The following is a 26,565-nucleotide window of genomic DNA, read 5'->3' as shown; positions in this document are numbered from 1 at the left end:
CCTTCAGGATGTTTTTATTTGCAGACCGTAAATTCTTCTGTGGGACATACCAGGAGAGGCGGTCCCGTAGGTACGAGGGTCCTAAGCCGTATAGGGCTTTACAGGTTAAAGCCAGCACCTTAAACCTGATGCTGTACTCCACCGGGAGCCAGTGTGGAGTACAGGATCCGAGGACAGTCGAGGGGCCTCCAATTCCTTTATTGTATCCAAATTGGCAGTGAGGTCATGGCGGAGCAACAGGACCTTCTCCGCAAAAAAGCTTGCAAATGCCTCACAGCTGTGTGTCAAATTGTTATTTAAATTTGGCTGTCCCTCTAGGGACTTTAAAGACCTAATTACACTAAATAATTGCGCCGGGTGAGAGCTAGCGGATGCAATGGAGGCTGAGAAGTAAGACTTCTTAGCGGCCTTCACTGCCATCTCATCGGTTTTCATAAAAACCCTATAAGATGTTATTGAGGCTCCGTCACATGCACCCTGCCATACTCGCTCTAGCCTGGAAACGTCCTGCGAGCCAATGCAGGTCTCTCAGGACCGGTGTTATGTGATCTTGGTGGCCACTCCCAGTCCACAGTCTGGCTGCTGCAATCTGGATTAGTTGGGAGTTTCCAGGTCGCCTTCAAAGGTGGAGAGTACACTTCCTTTGAGGCGTGACTGGCTAATTCCCTATGGCCCTGTATTGGGATTCTGGCTGGGTTTGACCCAACTTTATGTTATAATAATAATAATAATAGCATGGTCTTGGCCAATTTATGAGCCTAATCTGTTTCCTTGGGGAAGTGGGAATAACCCTAATCCACGTATACTATCCTGATATCACTGGAGCGGTCTTGGTGGTGGGCTTGTATACATATACCAGGCTTCCTCAACCTCCGCCCTCCAGATGTTTTAAGACTACAACTCCCAACATCCCTGACCATTGGTCGTGCTAGCTAGGGATCATGGGAGTTGTCGGCCAAAAACATCTGGAGGGCCGAGGTTGCGGAAGCCTGAAGTAAGGTAAAAGGGATGAATCCGTTCCAGACTTTTAAAAACAACCCCTAAAACAGCCATCAAACTTGAATTTTCTCTCTGACAAGACCATGGATCTGTGAAACGAAAGCAATCAACAATGTACTACAGTCACACAATCTATCCATCAGTAACTGAACTGGGTTCTGCACAATCACCCAAAAAAGAGAGCCGCAAAAACGCAAAATAAATCACAAAAACAGACAGACCTCAGCAAAACACTCAAATCAGAAAGATTGCACTCAAAATGGAACACTTTTGGCTTCCGAAAAAACATTCCCCAACCAGAAAACTTCCTTCCGGGTTTTCAGTGTTTGGGTTCTGAGTTGTTTGAGTCCCAAGGCGTTTGAAGACCAAGGTACCGCTATGCAACGTGGGAATAGTAACAATTGTACAGGGGAACCCTAGAGTTTGCAGAGGTACACACGCACACAAATTATACCAAACAGTATAATATATTTTGGGACACGGGTGGCGCTGTGGGTTAAACCACAGAGCCTAGGACTTGCTGATCAGAAGGTCGGCAGTTCAAATCCCCACGATGGGGTGAGCTCCCGTTGCTCGGTCCCTGCTCCTGCCAACCTAGCAGTTCAAAAGCACGTCAAAGTGCAAGTAGATAAATAGGTACTGCTCCGGTGGGAAGGTAAACGGCGTTTCCGTGCGCTGCTCTGGTTCGCCAGAAGCAGCTTAGTTATGCCGGCCACATGACCCGGAAGCTGTACACCGGCTCCCTCAGCCAGTAAAGCGAGATGAGCGCCGCAACCCTAGAGTTGGCCACGACTGGACCTAATGGTCAGGGGCCCCTTTACCTTGTATAATATATTTTATATTTTGATTTTGTTCTGCAAACCGCCCTGAGACCTCCAGTTATAGGGCAGCATATAAATTCAATAAATGATAATAAATAATGCCCCAAAGCCCCACTAAAGAGCCCAGAGGACTTTTCCAGTTGATTCTCAACGTAACCTGGTGACTGAATAGGCCAGGCATCGCCAAACTTGGCCCTCCAGATGTTTTGAGACTACAGCTCCCATCATCCCTAGCTAACAGGACCAGTGGTCAGGGATGATGGGAATTGTGGTCCCAAAACAGCTGAAGGGCTGAGTTTGCCTATGCCTCCTCTAATACTGGGGGGGGGGGGGGGGCTTTGAACCCCTGCAGCCCATGGGATATCTACTTGCCAAGACCTACAATTTCTGTCATGGGGTGTGGGTGGAGAACGCCACATCTGCTACATGATGCAGGATCAATAATGATGATGATGATGATAATTAATTTACTGTTTCTACCCTGCCCATCTGGCTGAGCCTCAGCCCCAAAAAGATTAGCCTCCCCCCTGGCTCTTAGCTGCTTAATAGCAGTTTTGGGGTGCCTGTGGCGGCATTCCAGATTTTGTAGGGCTCCAGCTCCCTTCAGCCCCAGACGGCATGGCCATTGCCTGGGAATGGAAAGTTGGCATTTTAGCAACCACGGAAGGGCCACAGTCCCCCACCTCCCTTGCCATTATTATTCCTATTGTCTTCTTCTTTTGCAATCCCTCGTAGCCGAATCAGATTGTCTTCCATCAACACGGATTTTAGCAGTGAGCCCATAAGTGAGGGTGGAGGCCAATTCCGGATCCGCACGTCCTTCCACAGTGGGGTTTCTGGGCGGGGGTTGATCCTGGTGAAGGTTTCTTCTTCCTCGCCCGTTTCTCCCTCGTGCCCCAAATTCGAGTGTCTTCAAAGCCCAGGACGCCTTTGGTCGAGGCTGTCCTCCAACTGGAGCTCTTGCAGGCCAGTGTTTCCCAGTTGTCGGTGTTTATACTACATTTTTAAAATTTGCCTTGAGATCTTTCAACCTCTTTTGTGGTCCACCAGCGTTACACTTTCCAGTGTAAGGCGATACACAACATGACCGGTCCAAAGTTGATGTTGAAGGATCATCGCTTCGACACTGGCAATCTTTGCTTCTTGCAGTACACTGGCATTAGTCCACCTGTCTTCCTGAGCGACATGTCAGATTTTCCAGAGACTCCATTGACGGAATCTCTTGCACACGTTGGACGCCTTGCAGTTTGGAGAGCTGTTCCCGGTTTCCATTCGGGTGGGGTTTTGGGAACAAAAGAGTTTTCCGGCGGTGATTCCTCTTCCCCCCAATTTTAGCGCGAAGAGGCCGAGGCAAAAGCTCTGGAGGAAGCCGAGAAGCAGCGTCAGGAACGGGAGCAGATTGTGCAGCGGAACAAGCAAGAGCGGCTGGAGAGGAAAAAGGTGAGAGGCCTTCCTTTTCTGCTCTCAGTCCTCTGTTTCAAAAGAATGAATGAATTTATTTCCGTCGGCCATTGCAATAAAAGAGCATTGCAGTGTGCATATACCAGGCATGTCCAACATGTAGATCGCAACCTACTGGTAGATTGTGGGGTGTTCCTGGTCAATATCTAGTCTCTCAGGGTTAGTCTCAATATCTAGTCTCTCTCCTCCCACCACCTCAAAAAAGAAAAAGTAAAAAAGAAGAAGAATGAAATAGCTCAACAACTACTGTTTCTGCTGTTTCCTAAAGAAAGCTCAACCACTCTAGCTTCCTAAGAAAAGCTGAGCAACTTTGCCTTTCCGAAAAAAGCTCAGCAACTTTTGTTTTCTAGCCAAAAAGTTGACCATCAGATTAAGTCCACTATTTGACTGCAGATTCATGAACCCTCAACTGTGTTCATTTCATTCATTCATATGTTCAGTTCCATTCATTCATTTGCTTCCTTAGAAAAAGCTCAGAAACTTTACCTTTCCAAAAAAAGCTCTGCAACTTTTGACTCCTAGCCAAAAAGTTGACCATCAGATTAAGGTCCACTATTTGACTGCAGATTCAGGACCCTTAACTGTGTTTTATATAATTGACTTTTTACTATGTTCTGTGTATATCACAGTGCTCATTCAGTTCCATTCATTCATATATTTCATTTCCTTCATTCATTTGCCCCTAAAAAAAAGCCAAACCACTTTGGTTTCCCATAAAAAGCTCCACAACTTTGATCTGTCCAACAACAACAGGTAGATCACTGCCCAATTTTTTACACTGTGAATAGATCGCAGCCTCTTGGGAGTTGGACATCCCTGCCATATCCTTCAAAAGAGACATATAATGTTTCATGAAAAAGCAGCTGGGTAAGCCCTTGGGTGGACGCAGACCATAGCAGTGGATACAAGTCGAAGGCCAGGACTTCCCTTGTACGCTGGCGGGGGTTTGTGGGTGGGGCATTGTGTATGCTCTATAGCAGGGGTCAGCAAACTTTTTGAGCAGGGGGCCAGTCCACTCTCCCTCGGACCTTGTGGGGGGCCGGACTATATTTTGGAAAGAAAAAAAAGAATGAAATCCTATGCCCCACAAATAATCCTGAAATGTATTTTAAATAAAAGGACACATTCTACTCGTGTCAAAACACGCTGATTCCCGGACCGTCCGCAGGCCGGATTGAGTAGGCGATGGGGCCGGAGCCGGCCCCAGGGCCTTAGTTTGCCTACTCTATGGCCTAACAGTGATATTTGGCATTTGGGGTCCCTTTCATTTAATTGTCTCATGCAGTGGTAGCCCAACTTGACCCCCTCTAGCTGTTTTGGGACTACAACTCCATCATCCCTTGCTAACAGGACCAACGGTCAGGGATGGTGGGAGTTGTTGTCTCCAAAATCAGCCCTGGGCTGCTTTTACAATGGAGCTCAACAAGGTATGCTTGGCTTCCTCCCCAGCCCCATTTATTTCTTTGAACCTCTCTGAGGGATTTTAGGAGGGAGATACCACAACAGGCCCATGGTGCACCAATGTGTCTTTTATAGCTGAGAGAGGATTTTGAGCCAGGTCTCTCTCTAACCTAATGGTGGTCAAACGTGGCCCTCTAACTGTTTTGGGACTACAATGCCTACTATCCCTGACCACTGCTCCTGTTAGCTAGGGATGATGGGAGTTGTAGTCCCCAAACAGCTGGAGGGCCAAGTTTGACCACCACTGCAGTCAAAGTCTAACCATTACTCCCTGCTGGCATTCAAGGGTCTCCAAGCAGGAAAAGGAAAGGGCCAGATGGGCGGGGTCAAAATAATACATTATTATTATTATTATTACTACTACTACTACTACTACAACTACTACTACTACTATTAACTGAGTCTTGGCGTTATCTAAGTGGTGTGACTGTTCTTTGACAGAGAATAGAAGAAATAATGAGGAGGACCCGGAAGGCAGAGCAGAACGACGCCAAGGTAAATGTCTTCCAACTTTGGCTAAGGCCTCTGGTTACCTCTGATTTCTGTTGCTAGTGTTCAAGGGGAACGTTGTTGGCGCCTGTCTTAAAAATTGTGGTTTTCTCTGAGCTCCCACAGCTGATCTGATGCTGATGTGCTGTGGCAGCTTTCATTTCATTTCATTAGAATTTTTACTGGTTTTTACACATATTTTCATACATAACATCACAGTATGCAAAAAGAAATGAAACATTTGGCTCCGTTTTTGGACAAATACTTGCCTTGTATTGCAGGCATAGGCAAATTCCACCACTCCAGATGTCAAAAGCACGTCAGAGTGCAAGGAGATAAATAGGTCCCGCTCCGGCAGGAAGGTAAACCGCGTTTCCGTTTGCTGCTCTGGGTTCACCAGAAGCAGCTTAGTCATGCTGGCCACATAACCTGGAAAAACTGTCTGCGGACAAACGCAGGCTCCCTCGGCCAGCAAGGTGAGATGAGCGCTGCAACCCCAGAGTCGTCCACAACTGGACTTAACGGTCCGGGGTCCCTTTACCTTTCTTATTACTATTAAATCGTCGTCTTATATATAAACTAAAATAATGAAGATAAGTAACGAGCAGTAATTTTAACAGGACAAAACTTCCTGCGACCCTACTAGCGATGTACGTTTTTTACAATTGTCTTTCAGATATAACATATATTTGTCCCCGCCTTTCAGAAAAGTCCAATCCTACTGGTTCTGGATTTTCCCCATCAGTTTGGCCAATTAGGCATAGTCCAATAATTTCATCTGCCAATCTTCTTTCGTTGGCAGCTTTTAAGGCAGAATACTCTTCCTAGAGGCAAATACGGATTGCCTGAGCCATGAATGAAAATGATTGCATATTAGGGAAACGTATTTGGCAACCTCCCTCTTGCAGTCTTTTGAGACTACAACTGACAGCTTTCATCATCATCATCATCATCATATTTATTTCTACCCTGCCCATCTTGCTGATTTTCGCCAGACACTCTAAGCAGCTTCCAGTAACAACAACAACAACAACAATTTATTATTTGTACACTGCCCATCTGGCTCGGTTTACCCAGCCACTCTGGGCGGCTTCTAGCAAAAGATTAGAAATACATTAAAACATCCGTCATTCAAAACTTCCCTAAACAGGGCTGCCTTCAGATGTCTTCTAAAAGTCCAATAGTTGTTTATTTCCTTGACATCTGACGGGAGGGCGTTCCACAGAGCAGGCGCCACCACTGAGAAGGCCCTCTGCCTGCTTTCCTGTAACTTGGCTTCTCGCAGGCAGGGAACTGCCAGAAGGTCTTCGGGTGAGGGATCCTGGTGTCTACTGGGCCGAGGCCGTTTAGGGCTTTCAAGGTCATCACTGACACTTTGAATTGTGCCCGGAAACGTCCTGGGAGCCAATGTAGGTCTTTCAGGACCAGTGCTATATGGCCTCGATCAGACTTGATTTAAATCCTTTATTTTACAGAAAGGTTTGACTTTGCAGGCATCCTTTCAATATTGACAGCCAGAGGAAGGTTTCCTATGGCTTGTAATGTCCCTCAGATGCCAGCTGGGCACAGGGCCATCTTATAACCAGCAGCTCATCTTGCAACTGACTCTTTCTGCTTCCTCTAACACAGAACGACGACAAGTCCAATGAGGAGGATGAAGGCGTCGAAGAAGACGAGGAGCTGGGCCTCGAAAAGCAAGATCAGCCTGGTAAGGGGCAGCCCTGTGACTGTTTGTCTTCCTTGCCGGGTGGATTTGATTTAAATTGAATTGATTTAAATCCCGTTTTAAATCCTAGTCAGGAAGACTTGATTTAATTTTTTTTTTTACAGAAAGGTTCAACCCTGCTGGCATCCTCTTAATCTTGAGAAGCAGAGGAATGTTTCCTTTTTGGAATGATAAAACCCTTTTTTACAGAAAGGTTTGGCCTTGCTGGCTTCCTTTTTTTTTTTAATATTTATTAAATTTTCCACAAATACCAAGACAAAGTTACAAAAGCAAAAAGACCAAATACAACAAAATAGAAGGAGGAAAGGGGGGGGGGAGCAAAAACCCAAAAATAGATAAAAGAAACACCTTCCCTCCACCCCACCAACACAAAAAGAAAACAAAAAAACAAAAACATTCAAAAAGAAAAAATTTCCATTTTTCAAATTCCATCTTTCAATAACTTGTTTCTTCGTCCTCCTCCCACCTCCCTTCTTGTATTCCAGTTATTAATCGGATCAGCAAATTCTTTCCATCTTTCACTGCTTACTCACTTAGAATCATAGAATCATAGAATCATAGAGTTGGAAGAGACCACAAGGGCCATCGAGTCCAACCCCCTGCCAAGCAGGAAACACCATCAGAGCACTCCTGACATATGGTTGTCAAGCCTCTGCTTAAAGACCTCCAAAGAAGGAGACTCCACCACACTCCTTGGCAGCAAATTCCACTGTCGAACAGCTCTTACTGTCAGGAAGTTCTTCCTAATGTTTAGGTGGAATCTTCTTTCTTGTAGTTTGGATCCATTGCTCCGTGTCCGCTTCTCTGGAGCAGCAGAAAACAACCTTTCTCCCTCCTCTATGTGACATCCTTTTATATATTTGAACATGGCTATCATATCACCCCTTAACCTCCTCTTCTCCAGGCTAAACATGCCCAGCTCCCTTAGCCGTTCCTCATAAGGCATCGTTTCCAGGCCTTTGACCATTTTGGTTGCCCTCCTCTGGACACGTTCCAGTTTGTCAGTGTCCTTCTTGAACTGTGGTGCCCAGAACTGGACACAGTACTCCAGGTGAGGTCTGACCAGAGCAGAATACAGTGGCACTATAACTTCCCTTGATCTAGATGCTATACTCCTATTGATGCAGCCCAGAATTGCATTGGCTTTTTTAGCTGCCGCGTCACACTGTTGGCTCATGTCAAGTTTGTGGTCAACCAAGACTCCTAGATCCTTTTCACATGTACTGCTCTCAAGCCAGGTGTCACCCATCTTGTATTTGTGCCTCTCATTTTTTTTGCCCAAGTGCAATACTTTACATTTCTCCCTGTTAAAATTCATCTTGTTTGTTTTGGCCCAGTTCTCTAATCTGTCAAGGTCATTTTGAAGTGTGATCCTGTCCTCTGGGGTGTTAGCCACCCCTCCCAGTTTGGTGTCATCTGCAAATTTGATCAGGATGCCCTTGAGTCCATCATCCAAGTCGTTGATAAAGATGTTGAATAAGACCGGGCCCAAGACAGAACCCTGTGGCACCCCACTAGTCACTCTTCTCCAGGATGAAGAGGAACCATTGATGAGCACCCTTTGGGTCCGGTCAGTCAGCCAGTTACCGTATTTTTCGCACCATAGGGCGCACCTGACCATAGGGCGCACCTAGTTTTTAGAGGAGGAAAATACGGAAAAAAATATTCTGAATCAAATGTTGCAGTAAACTATTTAAAGCAGCAAAGTGGGTGGCTCCTGTCCACTTTGCTGCTTTAAATTGAGCCTCAGAGGAGGGCAGGAAGGGGAACCATGGCTTATCTAAGTCCAGTTAATAATGCTGAGCCTGACTTATGGCCATCGAGATTAGCCTGGCCATCTCAGTGGAAATCTGGGGAGGCTGAGGTGGACTTTCAGTGGTCAAAGTGTGGTTGTGTCTTCCTGCCCGGCCTCTATTTCCTGCCCTCTTTCCCCCCTGCAACCCCGCGCCCTGCTTTGAGGGAAGGAAGCGGAGCCATGGATCCTCTGCTCGCAACTGCACTGGATTCCCTCCACTTTGAAGCAGGAAAGTGGGAGAGGAGCTGCTTACACAAGTGTAAGCTGCTCCCCTCCCACTTTGCTGCTTCAAAGGGAGCCCAGGAGAAGGGAATCTGCTGCATTCGCCAGCAGAGGATGCATGGTCCCCTTCCTTCCCTCCTCCTTAGTTGCTTTGAAGGAGGAAAGTGGGAGAGGAGCTGCTTACACGAGTGTAAGCTGCTCCCCTCCCACTTTCCTGATTCAAAGCAATCACGGAGCAGCGGAGGATCCATGGTCCCCTTCCTTCTCTCCTCCGTAGTTGCTTTGAAGGAGGAAAGTGGGAGAGGAGCTGCTTACACGAGTGTAAGCTGCTCCCCTCCCACTTTCCTCCTTAAAAGCAATCACGGAGCAGCGGAGGATCCATGGTCCCCTTCCTTCTCTCCTCCGTAGTTGCTTTGAAGGAGGAAAGTGGGAGAGGAGCTGCTTACACGAGTGTAAGCTGCTCCCCTCCCACTTTCCTCCTTAAAAGCAATCACGGAGCAGCGGAGGATCCATGATCCCCTTCCTTCTCTCCTCCGTAGTTGCTTTGAAGGAGGAAAGTGGGAGAGGAGCTGCTTACACAAGTGTAAGCTGCTCCCCTCCCACATTGCCGCTTCAAAGGGAGCGCGGGAGGAGGGAATCTGCTGCAGCTTCCCCCACCTCCCGCAGAAGCCGCGCGCTCTTTAAAGGGGCTGCGCGGCTTCTCCTGGCTTTTCTGGGAGGTGGGGGGATTCCCCCACCTCGTAGAAAAGCCCGCAGGAGCCGCACAGCCTTTAAAGAGGGCGCTGCTCTTTGGGGCTTTTCCCGAGGAGGGAGAACAGACCGATGCGGCCAGTCAGTCCCTTCTCCCTCCTGGAGAAAAGCCCGCAAGAGCGCACGAAGCTTGTGTGCGGCTCTTGGGGGCTTTTCCCGCCTGCCTCCCCCTTGCATTCGCTCCATAGGACGCACACACATTTTCCCTTGCTTTTTAGGAGGGAAAAAGTGCGTCCAATGGTGCGAAAAATACGGTACAAATCCATTGAGTGGTAGCAGAGTCAAGACCGCATTTTACCAGCTTCTTTACAAGAATATCATGGGGCACCTTGTCAAATGCCTTGCTGAAATCAAGGTAGACTACATCCACTGCGTTCCCTTCATCTACCAGGCTTGTAATTCTGTCAAAAAATGAGATCAGGTTCGTCTGACATGACTTATTTTTCAGAAATCCATGCTGACTATTGGTGATCACAGCATTCCTTTCTAGGTGCTCACAGATTGTTTGCTTAATGATCTGCTCCAGAATCTTCCCTGGTATTGATGTCAGACTGACTGGGCGGTAATTATTTGGGTCCTCTCTTTTCCCCCTTTTGAAAATAGGGACAACATTTGCCCTCCTCCAGTCTGCTGGGACTTCGCCTGTTCTCCAGGAATTCTCAAAGATGATTGCCAGTGGTTCTGAGATCACATCTGCCAGTTCTTTTAATACTCTTGGATGCAGTTCATCTGGCCCTGGAGACCTGAATACATCTAAACTAGCCAAGTATTCTTGTACTATCTCCTTAGTTATTCTGGGCTGTGTTTTCTCTGCTAAATCATTTGCTCCAAATTCTTCAGGTCGGGCATTGTTTTCTTTATTGGAGAAGACTGAGGCAAAGAAGGCATTGAGGAGTTCAGCCCTTTCTGTGTCCCCTGTTTGCTTTTCACCATCTTCTCCTCTGAGTGACCCCACTGTTTCTTTGTTCTTCCTTTTGCTACGAACATACCCATAAAAGCCTTTTTTGTTGCTTTTAACCTCTCTAGCAAGCCTGAGTTCATTTTGTGCTTTAGCTTTTCTGACTTTGTGTCTACACGTGCTGGCTATTTGTTTGAATTCCTCTTTGGTGGTTCCCCCCCTTTTCCATTTTTTGTACACATCCTTTTTTAATCTTAACTCAGTTAAAAGTTCTTTAGATAGCCACCCTGGCTTCCTTAGGCACCTTCCATGTTTCCGTCTCATTGGTATTGCCTGAAGTTGTGCTTTTACTATCTCCCTCTTAACAAACTCCCAGCCATCATGAACTCCCTTTCCTTTTAGTATTACTGTCCATGGGATCTCACCCAGCACTTCCCTAAGTTTTATGAAGTCGGCTTTCTTAAAGTCAAGAAATTGAGTCCTAGTATGCTTGGCTGCTCCTTTCCGTTGTATAGTAAACTTCAGAAGAGCATGATCACTTGCGCCTAATGATCCTTCCACTTCTACCCCATTAACCAGGTCATCGACATTGGTTAGGACCAGATCTAAAATGGCTGTTCCTCTTGTTGCTTCTCCCACTTTCTGGACAATGAAGTTGTCTGCAAGGCCAGTGAGGAATCTGTTTGACCTTATGCTCTTGGCTGAGTTTGACATCCAACAAATATCTGGGTAATTGAAGTCCCCCATTACCACTATCTCCCTTCCTTTTGCATGCTTGGCCATCTGTTCCAGGAAGGCATCATCTATGTCCTCCGTTTGGCTTGGGGATCTATAGTAAACTCCCACAATGAGGTCACTGTTATTCTTCTCTCCCTTAATTTTGACCCAAATGCTCTCACTTTGGCTTTGAGGTTCTAAATCTTGGATCTCTTCACAGGTATACACATCCCTGACATATAACGCCACTCCTCCTCCTTTCTTGTCTGGTCTGTTTCTCTGAAATAGATTGTATCCCTCCATTTTTACATTCCAATCGTGGGACTTATCCCACCAGGTTTCAGTGATGCCTATTATGTCATATTTAGTTTGCTGTACCAAGAGCTCAAGCTCATCTTGTTTATTTCCCATGCTTTGTGCATTAGTGTACAGACATTGAAGTCCATTAGTCATTCCCCCGTGTCTCTTGTTTAAGGATTTTTTCCTCCCACCACTAGGTCTGCTTGCTGTTTGCTCCATTTGGTCTATGACATTTGGATGATCATCTTCATCAATTGATAGACTCCTACCTTCAGGAGCACTGTCTCCCTCCCCCACATTAGTCAGTTTAAAGCCCTCCTGATGAGGTTTCTGAGTTTTTTGGCAAAAACATTCCTCCCAACCGTTGTGAGGTGCAGCCCATCGCTTGCCAGAAGTCCATCTTCAAGAAACTGCAGTCCGTGATCTAAGAATCCAAACCGTTCCTGTTTACACCATTTGCGAAGCCAGCTGTTTACTTCCACTATTTTCCCCTCTCTCCCTGGGCCACGTCGTTCAACTGGGAGGACAGATGAGATGACGATTTGTGCATTTAATTGCTTCAATTTCCTGCCCAGAGCCTCGTAGTCTCTTTTGATCTTCTGGAGGCTATTGCTTGCAGTGTCATTGGTTCCCACATGAACCAAGAGGAAGGGGTATTTGTCAGTGGGTTTTATGATTCCTGGCAGTCGTTCAGTTACATCTTGGATCTTAGCCCCGGGGAGACAGCACACTTCCCGAGACATCTTGTCAGGCCCACAGATCACTGCTTCTTTTCCCCTCAGTAGGGAATCCCTTATTTACCTTAGTCCCTTTAAATCTTATTCTCCCATCAAGTAAGCATCTAAAAAAATTTGTCCATACTCCAATTCACTAAATGAAAAAAAAGAAAGGAAAAAACCTTAGATCTTATACCCTTAAATCCTAATATCTCAAATCTTTATCTTATTTCCACTAAAGCCAGATAGATCATTCCACCATCCCTCAAAAGTTCTTAATCATACAATGATATACCAAATACTATTTTTAAAAGTACCCAATTTCTCCCACCATCTCTTCCCCCTGGTTTCGGATTCTGCCAGTCCTTTTTACAAGTTTTATCAGTCTTTCCTGTCAGTGATTATTTCCCTCAGCCCGGTTCCCTTATGTCCGAGGCTCTCAAATCATCTCCCTGAACTGTCCGCAAGTTTCTTTCCCAGCCTAAAATTGAGTCCCAAAGAACTTCTTTCCCGACGTCTCCTTTAATCCTCTTCAGCACGCTTGCCCAAACTCCATATTCCACTTTGTAGACCAAGCAATATTCCAGAGCGTACTCCGCAGTCTCTTTGGAGTTGAAGAAATCCATCTTTCCAAACTTTCCCGCAGTGCCACCCTCCAACATATTGATCATCCATCCTACTTTACTCAGTTCAAGTGGGGCACTGCCTCTCCAAGTCAGTCCTTCAACCTCCATAGCCTCAAACTTAAATTTATGTCCATCAATTTGAGGCCCTAATATTGGGGCTTCCACATAAAATTCTTCTTGCAGGAACAGAACCGGTTTTGATTGTCCCATCCTCTTCTCCTCTGCTCGTCCTTGCAAAATTGGTTCCACTTCCCGAACCGCACCTGTTGAATTACTTGTTTTCTGTACCAAACTAGATACATTCCGCTTCAGATCAGAGATGCCCTGTTCAAGAAAGCCCACTTTCTCTATAACTTGTTCCAACAGAGCTATTATTCTATCAGCCATGTTCCCAGGCTTTTCTTGTTTTTCCAAAGTTATCTACTGCTCTTCAAGGTCACTCGTCTGCCAGCTCCATGGAATTTTCCATCCAAAGATGTAACAGAGCAGTAACAGTCGCAATTACTGAACGCCCTCTATCTGCCACAGTTTCCTTTAGTTGTTTTCCATTCGAATTTCAGTTACAAAGTTACAGATCAGCTCCTTTCCTTCCAAATACCACAAAATCAGTACCTAGAAAAATAAATCTCTGATCGTCCTTCCATTAAGATATACTCCATTCCTCCGTTATTGTTATTTTTAAGTTGTAAAACTTTTTGACAGCCCGATCCCAGGCTTGAGACGGTAGTGAATCAGGCCATGTTTTTTTTACTGTCTTGCAGGTCTCAAACGTCCACCAAAGAAATCTCCTCCTCTTCCCCTGCTTCCGAGGGGGGGTTTAAAAAACTTAAATGATGAAAATTTATACTTTGCCAAGTGCTTTTCATAGGCTCCAGCTTAAAGCGGCTTTGCTTTGTTCTTTCTACAAAACGGAAGGTGGGCTTCCTGTTTAAACCTTCACGTTCAAATGCCAAATTCAAAATTTTTTGTAATCCAATTCCATTTACTTACGAAGTTTATTTAAGTCTAAATGTCCACAGGAAAAGTTGGCACTTTCTGGTAACAGCTGTGCGGCTTCACTCCCTGAAAACAGTGCTCAATTCGATGTGCCGTGCCACTCACCCCACGTCGCTCCAGAGCCCCGAAACCGGGTCTCCCCGCGAGTAGGAGAGGCACAAAAGGCACGTGCCAAATCCCAAGCCCACGGTCTTCCTCCGACCATGGTTTTTTGCGGGTCTCCGCCTCGCCGTGGCGGTCAGACCCTTCTTTTCAGAGAGCGGTTTCCTCTGAGACAGAGGAAATCCGCCATTATCCAGCCGCGCCAACCCGGAAGCCCCGGCCTTGCTGGCTTCCTCTTCATATTGAAAACAAGAGGAAGGTTTCCTTTTTGGAATGATAAATTTCCAGAGTAGTTTCTACTGTTATATCAAAAGTGACTGATTTGGTTCTACTCTTAGAAAGACATAGACAGATAATGATGAAATGATGGTGAGGTTTAATAAGTTAACGGTTTCTATTTGGACAACTTTTCCACTGTACTTGATTGGAAGAAGACAAACAATCATTTCCTTCAACACAATTTAAACAATTTATTTAACTAAAGCAGTAACATGATAGCAGATGTATACATGTTTGTTAACTGATGGGGTTAAACTTTTATTTTTTTTTAACGACTTAGACTGAGTTTTAGCAGACATGAAAAACTTAAAACAAATCCTTCTTTCCAGATGAATAGCCTTTGGACTCTAATGTAATTTAAAGAGGAAATCTGTAGAAAGGTTTTTCCTCCAAAAGCATTTTGTTTTAAAAATCCAATTTAAATTTTAAAAAATCAATAATAACTTTAAAAAATCCAATTTAAATCAAGAAAATCCAATTTTCTTTCTTTCTTTATTTATAAATCATTGATTTTTATCTACCCTGCTTTCTTAGCTAGCTTGGATGTATTCCCTGATTTTCTCGGAAGGGGCTTCTGGCGCAGAGGGCTTTCGTTCCCTCTTGTGGAAAGAATAGCATGGGGTTAGTTAAGCCTGCCATCTGCCTGCCTTCCTTACATCTTCAGTTGCAGTTTGAAAATAGTTTCCTTTTACCACCATCCGCACTCCAAATTTCAGGTGGTGACTCTTAATTATTAATGGTGGCACCCGCTCTGTGGAACGCCCTCCCATCAGATGTCAAAGAGATATGCAACTATCTGACGTGAGACATCTGAAGGTAGCCCTCTTTAGGGAGGTTTTGAATGACTGGTGTTTTAATGTATTTCTAATCTTTTGCTGGAAGCTGCCCAGAGTGGCTGGGGAAACCCAGCCAGATGTGCGGGGTATTAATAATAATATTTATTTTTGTTGTTGTTGTTTCAGAAAAGGCAAAATATGACTCCTCCCTCGAAGACGGTCCAGAGGCTGTGTGCGATTTGGCCGCGTCGGAAGACAGATCAAAAATGGAACCGGACAGTGTCATTGTAAATGGGGATGAGGAGGAGGTTGACCGGAGGAATGACGATGGTGGTGGGAATTCGATGTATTTGACTCAGGTGAAAGAAGCTAGGTAAGCTTGGTGCAGGTGTTGCCCACTCCTGCCCATCCCCCAAACAGCCCCGTACAGTGGTCCCTTGGTTCCCAAACTCAATCTGTTTCAGAAGTCCGCTCCAAAACCAAAGCATTCCAAAACTGAGGATGCCAGCAAGGCTGACCCTTTCTGTAAAACAGGTACCATGGTTCTCAAACTTAACCCATTCCAGAAATCCGTTCCAAAGCATTCCAAAACCAAGGCACTTATTTCCCATAGAATATCATGCAAAAGGGATTAATACGTTCCAGACTTTTAAAAGCAGCAATTTAACATGAATTTTACACTCTAACGAGACCATCAAGACATAAAACGAAAGCAATCATCAATGTGCTGTACCATTAAAGAAATAAAATATTGTAGATGATAAAAATAGAAATTAATTTTTTATTTTCTGACCTGCACTGATGATAGTCATTGTTTGGATGGGGGGCTTTTATCCATTTCCGCAATCACACAATCAATCAATCAATCAAATATCCCCTTTTTTACAGAAAGGTTCAACTTTGCTGGCATCCTCTTAATATTGACAACCAGAGGAAGGTTTCATTTTTGGAATCATACATTTTCAGAGGAGTTTTTACAGTTATATCAAAAAATACTGATTTGGTTCTACTCTAAGAAATACATTGAAAGATAATGACGAAATGATGGTGAAGTTTCATAAGTGAACTGTTTCTATTTGGTCAACTTTTCTGCTGTACTTGATTAGAAGGAGACAAACAATCATTTTCTTCATCACAATTTAACAATTTATTTCACTAAAACAATAACATGATAGCATATGTATCCCTGTTTGTTAACTGATATGGTTAAACGTTGTTTTTTTAAAGACTGAGTTTTAGCACACATGAAAAACTTAAAACAAATCCTTATTTCCAGATGAATAGCCTTTGGACTGCCATAAAACTGAAATAAAAAAAATCTTTAGAAAGATTTTCCCTCCAAAAGCATCTTATTTTAAAAATCCATTTTTATTTTTAATTTTTAAAATCATTGATTTTTATCCACCCTGCTCTCTTCCCAGTCCTCCAGCAAAGAAAACGGTTGTTGAGAACTCTGAAATCTCATGTGTTAACGAAGAGGATCGCTCAACTGGGTTTCTATCTAACCTGAATGGGAAATCTACGACGTGGAATTTTGAAGAAATCATTGAACTCGGCGTCCATCCCAAGACAACCATGGCTGCAGATAAAGCCACCCAGAGCTTGAAAGATGCCGCTGTTGTACCTGCGAGTCCCAGGCTGGCTTTTGAAGAAGAAAGTCCCATGAATTCCTTGACCAAACCGATAGAGACCGCATCAGGTATAATAATAATAATAATAATAATAATAATAATAATAATAATAATTTATTTCTACCCTGCCCATCTGGCTGGATTTCCCCAGCCACTCTGGGCAGCTTTCAACAGGAGATTTAAAAAATATTAAATATACAGTCACAGAGGTCTGCCCAGTGCACCAAACCACCTCTTCATTGAAATGTGGCAAATTCACATTTGAGTTCGGCATTCAAGGTTCTGAAAATGTTTGAAACCTGGGGGTGGGGTGGGGAGAGCTGGAAAGAAGGTTGCTGGCTGACCTGAAGTGGAGGGAAATAAATGTAGTAGTAGTAGTAATAGATTATTCTGGCAACCTCCCTCTTGCAGTCTTTTGAGACTTCAACTGACAGCTTTAATTATTATTTATTCATTTATTCTACTCTGCCCACCTGGCTGGGTTTCCCCAGCCACTCTGGGTGGCTTCCAACAACAGATTAAAATACAATAATTTCTTAAATATCAAAAGCTTCCCTAAACAGAGCTGCTTTCAGATGTCTTCTAAAAGTCAGGTAGTTGTTTATTTCCTTGATATCTGACAGGAGGGCATTCCACAGGGCAGGCGCCACCACTGAGAAGGCCCTCTGTCTGGTTCTCTGTCACTTGGCTTCTCGCAGGGAGGGAACCGCCAGAAGGTCCTCGGGAGACGGACCCCGGCGTCCGGGGTGGAGGCACTCATTGAGGTCTACTGGGCCAAGGCCACTGGGGGCTTTCAAGGTCAGCACCAACACTTTGAATTGTGCCCGGAAACATCCTGCGAGGCAATGCAGGTCTTTCAAGACCAGTGTTATATGGTCTCAGCCAGACTTTGTTTTACAGAAATGTTCAACCTCGCTGGCATCCTCTTCATATTGACCCACAGAGGAAGGTTTCCTTTTGGGAAGAATGAAATCCTCCTCATACACTTTGAATTGGGCCCGGAAACGTCCTGGGATCCAATGCAGGTCTTTCAAGACCAGTGTTATATGGTCTGGGCAGTCCCAGTCCCCAGTCTTGTTGCCGCATTCTGGATTAATTGCAATTTCCAGGTCACCTTCCAAGGCAGCCCCATGTAGAGCGCCTTGCAGTAGTCCAAGCAGGAGACAACCAGAGCATGTGCCACTCTGGCAAGGCAGTCCGCGGGCAAGTGGGGTCTCATCCTGCATCCCAGATGGAGCTGCCCTGGATACAGAACGGACCTGCGCCTCCATGGGTCCAAAATGACCCCCAGGCGGCACAGTTGCCCAATTCAGGACCACCTGCCCATCCATAACCGAGACTTCCGTCTTGTCCGGATTCAACCTCAACCCATTAGCCGCTATCCGACCTCCAACCACCTCCAGGCACTGGGGTCTGCCCAGTGCACCAAACCACCTCTCCATTGAAAGGTGGCAAATTCGCATTTGAGTTCGGCATTCAGGGTTCTCAAAATACTTGAAACCTGGGCAGCAGGGCTGGAAAGAAGGATGCTGACTGACCTGAAGTTGGAGGGAAATAAAAGGAGAGGTTTTGGGTGGGTTAATGAAGCCCTTCCGCTTCCTCCTAAAATGGGTGTCCCCAGGGCCCCCTTTCTGCAAACTCTGGCACTTGTGAACCAGCTCCCTATACTAGATTCAGGGAGGGAGCTGCGTTGGTCTGACACAGTCAAAATAAATCTTAAAAAATGAAAAAATGGTCCAGTAGGAACCTAGAGACCAACAATGTTTCTTCTGGATCAAAGCTTTTGTGTGCAGGCGGACTTCTTCAAATACACTGAAGCGGAAGTCCCCAGACCATGATATATAGAGGGAAGGGAGTCCCCAGACTCTGATAGATAGTGGGATGGGAGTCCCCGTACCCTGATACATAATGGGAGGGGAGTCCCCGGACCCTGATATATAGAGGGAGGGGAGTCCCGGACCCTGATATATAGAGGGAGGGGTGTCCCCAGACCCTGATATATAGAGGGAGGGGAGTCCCCGGACCCTGATTATATGGAGGGAGGGGAGTCCCCGGACCCTGATTATATAGAGGGAGGGGAGTCCCCAGACCCTGATATATAGAGGGAGGGGAGTCCCCGGACCCTGATTATATAGAGGGAGGGGAGTCCCCAGACCCTGATATATAGAGGGAGGGGAGTCCCCGGACCCTGATTATATAGAGGGAGGGGAGTCCCCGGACCCTGATTATATAGAGGGAGGGGAGTCCCCAGACCCTGATATATAGAGGGAGGGGAGTCCCCGGACCCTGATATATAGAGGGAGGGGAGTCCCCGGACCCTGATATATAGAGGGAGGGGAGTCCCCGGACCCTGATAGATAGTGGGAGGGGAGTCCCCGGACCCTGATATATAGAGGGAGGGGAGTCCCCAGACCCTGATAGATAGTGGGAGGGGAGTCCCCGTACCCTGATACATAAAGGGAGGGGAGTCCCCGGACCCTGATATATAGAGGGAGGGGAGTCCCGGACCCTGATATATAGAGGGAGGGGAGTCCCCGGACCCTGATATATAGAGGGAGGGGAGTCCCCGGACCCTGATATATAGTGGGAGGGGAGTCCCCAGACCCTGATATATAGAGGGAGGGGAGTCCCCGGACCCTGATTATATAGAGGGAGGGGAGTCCCCGGACCCTGATTATATAGAGGGAGGGGAGTCCCCAGACCCTGATATATAGAGGGAGGGGAGTCCCCGGACCCTGATATATAGAGGGAGGGCAGTCCCCGGACCCTTATATATAGAGGGAGGGGAGTCCCCGGACCCTGATAGATAGTGGGAGGGGAGTCCCCGGACCCTGATATATAGAGGGAGGGGAGTCCCCAGACCCTGATAGATAGTGGGAGGGGAGTCCCCGTACCCTGATACATAAAGGGAGGGGAGTCCCCGGACCCTGATATATAGAGGGAGGGGAGTCCCGGACCCTGATATATAGAGGGAGGGGAGTCCCCGGACCCTGATATATAGAGGGAGGGGAGTCCCCGGACCCTGATATATAGTGGGAGGGGAGTCCCCAGACCCTGATATATAGAGGGAGGGGAGTCCCCGAACCCTGATACATAGAGGGAGGGGTGTCCCCGGACCCTGATATATAGAGGGAGGGGAGTCCCCAGACCCTGATATATAGTGGGAGTGGGTAGGTGGGGTTTTCTCCAAAGGGTCGTAGGACTCGGTGGGTATGGTCAACCTGCTAGCGACTATGAATGACTGAAAAAGCAAGGGATGGTATGCAGATAACCCAAAATAGCTTTAGCATGTGTAAAGAGACAGGAATTTAATATCTCTATTCAGACCCCATAGTTTTCAGCTAAGTGATAAGTTGCAATTCACCCACTTCTCTTTCAAGCCTATTTCTGAAATTGTTTTGCAATAAGACAGCTGCTTGGAGATCCTGTATTTAATCTCCCAGGAGATGGAAGTGTTGTCCTATTGCAGTGATGGCCAAATTCGGCCCTCCAGTTTTGGGACTACAATTCCCATCATCCCTAGCTCACAGGACCAGGGGTCAGGGATGATGGGAGTTGTAGTCCCCAAACAGCTGGAGGGCCAACTGGCTTCTCTGCCGTGTGATTCCCAATTTCAGATTGATGCCCATTTATCCTTTGGCATAGAGTCTGGCCTGTTTGCCCAATATAGAGAGCCGAAGGACACTGCTGGCATTTGATGGCATACACAGTGTTAGAAGATGAGCAATGAAATAGGCCTGAGATGGGATGTTGAATGTTGCTGGGTCCAGTTTCTAACTCAGGCAACCCCAACCTTCGGCCCTCCAGATGTTTTTTTTTTTTTTTCCATTTCATTTTTATTCAAATTTTACGTAAATATATATAGTCGTACAAATTTCCCATTCACATATTTACAGTTTTTTCATATGGACTTCCCACAACTTCTCTGCCAATCATCCGTAATAAAAAATTTTTTCTACACATTTCTCAAGTTCCGTATCACCATTTTTCCTTTCCTTTTTTTTCCTTTTTCTTTTAAAGTAAACAAGTAAATACATAAATAAATATCTTCACAAATTTGTTTACATTTTTGCAATATTCCTTATCTTACTCACAAAACTTCTTTAAAACCTACTAGCGTTGTTTGTTCCTCACATACGCCTTTCAAATACTCCGAAAATTTTTTCCAGTCCTCAATGAATTTATGGGCTCGTTGGTATCTAATTTTCCCAGTTAATTTATCCAATTCTGCGTAATCTGTTAATTTCATCCTCCACTCCTCCAAAGTCGGTAATTCTTCTTGTTTCCACCTCTGGGCCATCAATACTCTCGCTGCTGTTATCGCGTACTGGAAAAGTTTACAGTCCTTTTTATTGATTTCATTCCTCATTATTCCTAAAAGGAAAGTTTCTGGTCTCTTTACAAAACTGTATTTTAACATCTTCTTTAATTCATTATATACTCTCTCCCAGAACCCTTTCACTTTTTCACACTCCCACCACATATGAATAAAGGTTCCCTCCTTCTCTTTACATTTCCAGCACTTGTTATTAGTTTTAAACATCTTTGCTAATTTAACTGGTGTGATATACCATCTGTATACCATTTTCATCGTGTTTTCTTTTAGTGTGGTGCATGCTGTAAACTTCAAGTTGTTATTCCATATTTTCGCCCAATCTTCCTGGTATATATTGTACCCAAAGTCCCTAGCCCAGTGGATCATTACCGACTTAACTTCCTCATCCATCGTGTACCATTCCAATAGCATTTTGTACATTTTTGAAATTGTTTTACTGTCGTTGTTTACTATTTCCATTTGGAATCTTGAATCTTTCTTTATATACCCCTTTTCTTTCAAATCTTTTTTAAACATATCATTTATTTGATAATAATTAAACCAATCAAACACATATTCTTTTACTTGTTCATATGGCTTCAATCTCCATTTTTCTCCATCCTTAACCACTAGGTCTCCATAGGTAATCCAGTTACCTCTCATATTGGTTTTTTTAACACACATAACCTCTAGTGGAGACAACCAGTGTGGGATCCTTGGTTCCAATAAATTTTTATATCTCTCCCATACTTCCTTTAACGGATTCCTAAAGATGTGGTCTCCAAAAGTTTGTGGCCCTTTTTCTTCTCCCGCCATAGATACGCGTGCCACCCAAATCTGTTATCAAATCCCTCTAGGTCTAGCAATTTTGTGTTCTTTAATTTTATCCAATCTTTTATCCAGCAAAGGCATGAGGCCTCATAGTATAATTTCAGATCTGGCAGGGCAAAACCTCCTCTTTCTCTTGCATCCGTTAGTAATTTATATTGGATTCTCGGTTTTTTGCCCTGCCAGATATATCTTGAGATTCCTCTTTGCCACTCTTTGAATATCCTCGTGCCTTTAAGTATTGGAATCATCTGAAATAAAAATAACATTTTTGGGAGTACACACATCTTAATCATTGAAATTCTCCCCCAGAAGGATAGTTTTAGTCTTCCCCACACCTCTAGGTCTTTCTTAATTCCGTTCCACACAGGTATATAATTATTCTGAAACAAATCAATATTTTTTGGAGTCATCCATATTCCCAAATATTTTACTTTTTTCGCCACTTCAATACCCGTTTGTTGTTGCAGATCTTCTATCAGTGTTTGAGCCATATTTTTTACCATGATTTTAGTTTTTTTCTTGTTTAATATAAACCCTGCTACTTTACCAAATTGATCAATCTCCTTTAACACTTCTTTTACGCTCTCCATCGGGTCTTCCATCATTAACACCAAATCGTCAGCAAAGGCTTTGACTTTATATTTATTTTGGCCCACTGATACTCCTTTTATCATTTCATTTTTCCTAATTGAATTTAGTAGAACCTCCAGAACTAGTATAAACAGCAAAGGCGAGAGCGGACATCCCTGTCTGGTACCTTTCGATATTTCCACCTCTTCCGTAATTACACTATTCACCATCAATTTTGCTCTTTGTTCCGTGTAAATTGCCTTTATTCCATTGAAAAAGTCCTCCCCCACCTCCATGTATTCTAAATTTTTTAACATAAAGTCCCATGAGATGTTATCGAAAGCCTTTTCGGCGTCTACAAACATCAGAATTGCCTGCTTCTCATTCCTGGCTGTCAGGTATTCTATAATATTAACTATGTTCCTGACGTTATCCCTCATCTGTCTGCCTGGAAGGAAGCCCGCTTGGTCATCATGGATAATTTCTTGTAGAACCTTTTTCAGTCTTTTCGCTAGTATTCCTGTAAAGATTTTATAATCTGTGTTTAACAAAGAGATTGGCCTGTAGTTCTTTACTTGTGTTAGATCTGCATCTTGCTTTGGAATAAAGGTTATGAAGGCTTCTTTCCATGTCTCGGGTATTTCCTTTTCTTTCAGAATATTATTCATTACTTCCCTCAGTGGTGCCATCAAAGTCTGTCTTAACTCTTTATAATAACTTGCTGTAAATCCATCTGGTCCTGGGGCCTTCCCTTTTTTCAGCTCTTTTATAGTCTCTATTATCTCCTCGTTATCTATTGGGGTGTTCAGCTTTTCTTTCTTTTCTGTCGGGATCTTCTGCACCTCTTTTTCTTTTAAATATCTCTCTATTTTTCTCAAATTATTTTTATCCTTGTTGTTGTACAATTGTTTGTAGAAATCCGAAAATCCCTTTCTAATTCCTTTCGGATTGGTTATCTCTTCTCCATCTATTGAAATTTTGTTTATTGTATTTAGTTCTTTTCTCTTCTTAATTTGCCAAGCAAGCCATTTCCCGGATTTGTTGGCAAATTCAAAATTTTTCTGTCTTAGCTTTTTAATATTCCACTCCACCTCTTTATTTATTATCATAGCAAATTGTGTTTGTAGCACTTTAATACTTTGTTTGATTTTAGGATCGTTTGGATTTTTGATTAGTCTTTGCTCATTATCCATTATTTGTTTTAAAATCTCCTTCTTTTCTTTTTCTCTATTCTTCCTTTTAATTGAGTTCCTTTGTATAAAGAACCCTCTCATCACCGCCTTGCTAGCGTCCCATACAATACTCATCTTTGTACCTTTGTTACAGTTATCTTCAAAATACTCCGTCAATTTCTTTTGCGCGTCTTGTAAAGTTTTTTGATCATCTAAGAGGTAGTCGTTCATTCTCCATCTAAAAGTTCTTTCTTCAAAACTTTTTAATTTCAATTCAATTGGGTTGTGATCTGAGATTACTTTTGGCTGGATTTCAATTTGCATGATTCTTGGGGTTAAATCATTGGAGATCCAAATTTGATCAATTCTGGACATTGACTGGTTTGGTTCTGAGTAAAACGTGAATTGTTTTTCAAGTGGGTGTCTCAGCCTCCAAATATCAATCAAATTGCAGTTTTTTGACATTTCAAAAAAAGATTTAGGTAATTTACCTTCTTTCGTCCCTTTATCTCTTAGCCTGTCCATTTCTGTTGAGACTACCCCATTCATATCTCCCATCATAATTATTTTTTGATCCATATACTCAAACAATTTTTCTTCCAGCTTTTTATAAAAATCAGCCTTATTTCCATTAGGTGCATAGATCCCGACTATTAGCAGTTTTTCGCCTTGCCAAATGATCTGTACAGCAATAATTCTTCCTTCTTCATCCTTAAATATTTGTTGGGCTTCGAATTTATTTTTAATATATAAAACCACTCCTCTTTTCTTTTCTTTATCAGATGATATAAATTCATTTCCAAGTCTTTTGTTGATCAAGATTTTCCTATGTCTCCTTGCCACATGTGTCTCTTGGAGGCAGATAATATCCAAATTTTTCTTTTTTAAATATTGTTCCACCTTGTTCCTTTTTTTTTTTTCGTTCATCCCATTAATATTCCAATTCCATATTTTTAACGCCATTATGTTTCCTAATTATAAATATAAATCGTAGGTTGTTTTTTATTACTTTTTACAATTTGTCTGTTTCTTCTTCTATTTCTTCTTCCTCTTCCCCTTCCTCTTCTTCCTCCTCTTCTTCATCCGTCCTTTCCCCTTTCTTCTCCTTTTCGTCTGCATCCAACCCACCGGTGGCTCCGGTTCCTACTGGTGCACCCTTGTCTTTGTCCTCCTCTTCTTCTATCATCAATTCCTTGTATTTTCTCTGAAACTTGCCTATCTCCTCTGGCCTGGTCAATCTGTGCCTCTTACTTTTGTAGACAAAAGAGATCCCTTCAGGATATTCCCATTTAAATTCAATATTGTTCTTCTTAAGAATTTGTACCATTGATTTATATGGATTTCTTCGTTTCAGCAGCCTAATTGGAATGTCTTTAAAAATGATTATGTAACTGCCACCTATATATAATCTTTTTTCTCTGTTTCTCTGAAGAATCCGGTTTCTCATTTCTCTGTCCTTGAAGGTTATGAGGCAATCTCCTGGGGCCTTCCTTGATTTATTCGTTCTTACTCTCATCCTGAAGGCATTTTGTATAGAGGGAGGGGTGTCCCCAGACCCTGATATATAGAGGGAGGGGAGTCCCCGGACCCTGATTATATGGAGGGAGGGGAGTCCCCGGACCCTGATTATATAGAGGGAGGGGAGTCCCCAGACCCTGATATATAGAGGGAGGGGAGTCCCCGGACCCTGATTATATAGAGGGAGGGGAGTCCCCAGACCCTGATATATAGAGGGAGGGGAGTCCCCGGACCCTGATTATATAGAGGGAGGGGAGTCCCCGGACCCTGATTATATAGAGGGAGGGGAGTCCCCAGACCCTGATATATAGAGGGAGGGGAGTCCCCGGACCCTGATATATAGAGGGAGGGGAGTCCCCGGACCCTGATATATAGAGGGAGGGGAGTCCCCGGACCCTGATAGATAGTGGGAGGGGAGTCCCCGGACCCTGATATATAGAGGGAGGGGAGTCCCCAGACCCTGATAGATAGTGGGAGGGGAGTCCCCGTACCCTGATACATAAAGGGAGGGGAGTCCCCGGACCCTGATATATAGAGGGAGGGGAGTCCTGGACCCTGATATATAGAGGGAGGGGAGTCCCCGGACCCTGATATATAGAGGGAGGGGAGTCCCCAGACCCTGATATATAGAGGGAGGGGAGTCCCCGAACCCTGATACATAGAGGGAGGGGTGTCCCCGGACCCTGATATATAGAGGGAGGGGAGTCCCCAGACCCTGATATATAGTGGGGGTGGGTAGGTGGGGTTTTCTCCAAAGGGTCGTAGGACTCGGTGGGTATGGTCAACCTGCTAGCGACTATGAATGACTGAAAAAGCAAGGGATGGTATGCAGATAACCCAAAATAGCTTTAGCATGTGTAAAGAGACAGGAATTTAATATCTCTATTCAGACCCCATAGTTTTCAGCTAAGTGATAAGTTGCAATTCACCCACTTCTCTTTCAAGCCTATTTCTGAAATTGTTTTGCAATAAGACAGCTGCTTGGAGATCCTGTATTTAATCTCCCAGGAGATGGAAGTGTTGTCCTATTGCAGTGATGGCCAAATTCGGCCCTCCAGTTTTGGGACTACAATTCCCATCATCCCTAGCTCACAGGACCAGGGGTCAGGGATGATGGGAGTTGTAGTCCCCAAACAGCTGGAGGGCCAACTGGCTTCTCTGCCGTGTGATTCCCAATTTCAGATTGATGCCCATTTATCCTTTGGCATAGAGTCTGGCCTGTTTGCCCAATATAGAGAGCCGAAGGACACTGCTGGCATTTGATGGCATACACAGTGTTAGAAGATGAGCAATGAAATAGGCCTGAGATGGGATGTTGAATGTTGCTGGGTCCAGTTTCTAACTCAGGCAACCCCAACCTTCGGCCCTCCAGATGTTTTGGACTACAATTCCCA

General features: G+C 44.4%; 1 protein-coding gene across 1 annotated transcript in view; it reads left to right on the top strand.

Annotated features, from left to right (window-relative positions):
* Window positions 1-26,565, top strand: part of LOC310668918 (uncharacterized protein) — a gene marked incomplete at its 5' end in the record, with an annotated part of 31,153 nt that overhangs the window by 2,755 nt on the left and 1,833 nt on the right. The window contains 5 exons of the mRNA XM_083422240.1: window positions 3,156-3,260; window positions 5,184-5,237; window positions 6,861-6,939; window positions 15,321-15,507; window positions 16,556-16,833. Coding sequence (XP_083278366.1) covers window positions 3,156-3,260; window positions 5,184-5,237; window positions 6,861-6,939; window positions 15,321-15,507; window positions 16,556-16,833 — 703 coding nt within the window. The remainder of the gene's footprint in view (window positions 1-3,155; window positions 3,261-5,183; window positions 5,238-6,860; window positions 6,940-15,320; window positions 15,508-16,555; window positions 16,834-26,565) is intronic.

Source organism: Podarcis tiliguerta (genome assembly GCF_965153285.1).
Source record: "Podarcis tiliguerta genome assembly, chromosome: Z".
Taxonomy (NCBI): domain Eukaryota; kingdom Metazoa; phylum Chordata; class Lepidosauria; order Squamata; family Lacertidae; genus Podarcis; species Podarcis tiliguerta.
The sequence above is the reverse complement of the archived record's forward strand: the minus strand, read 5'-3'. Positions and strand labels throughout refer to the sequence as shown.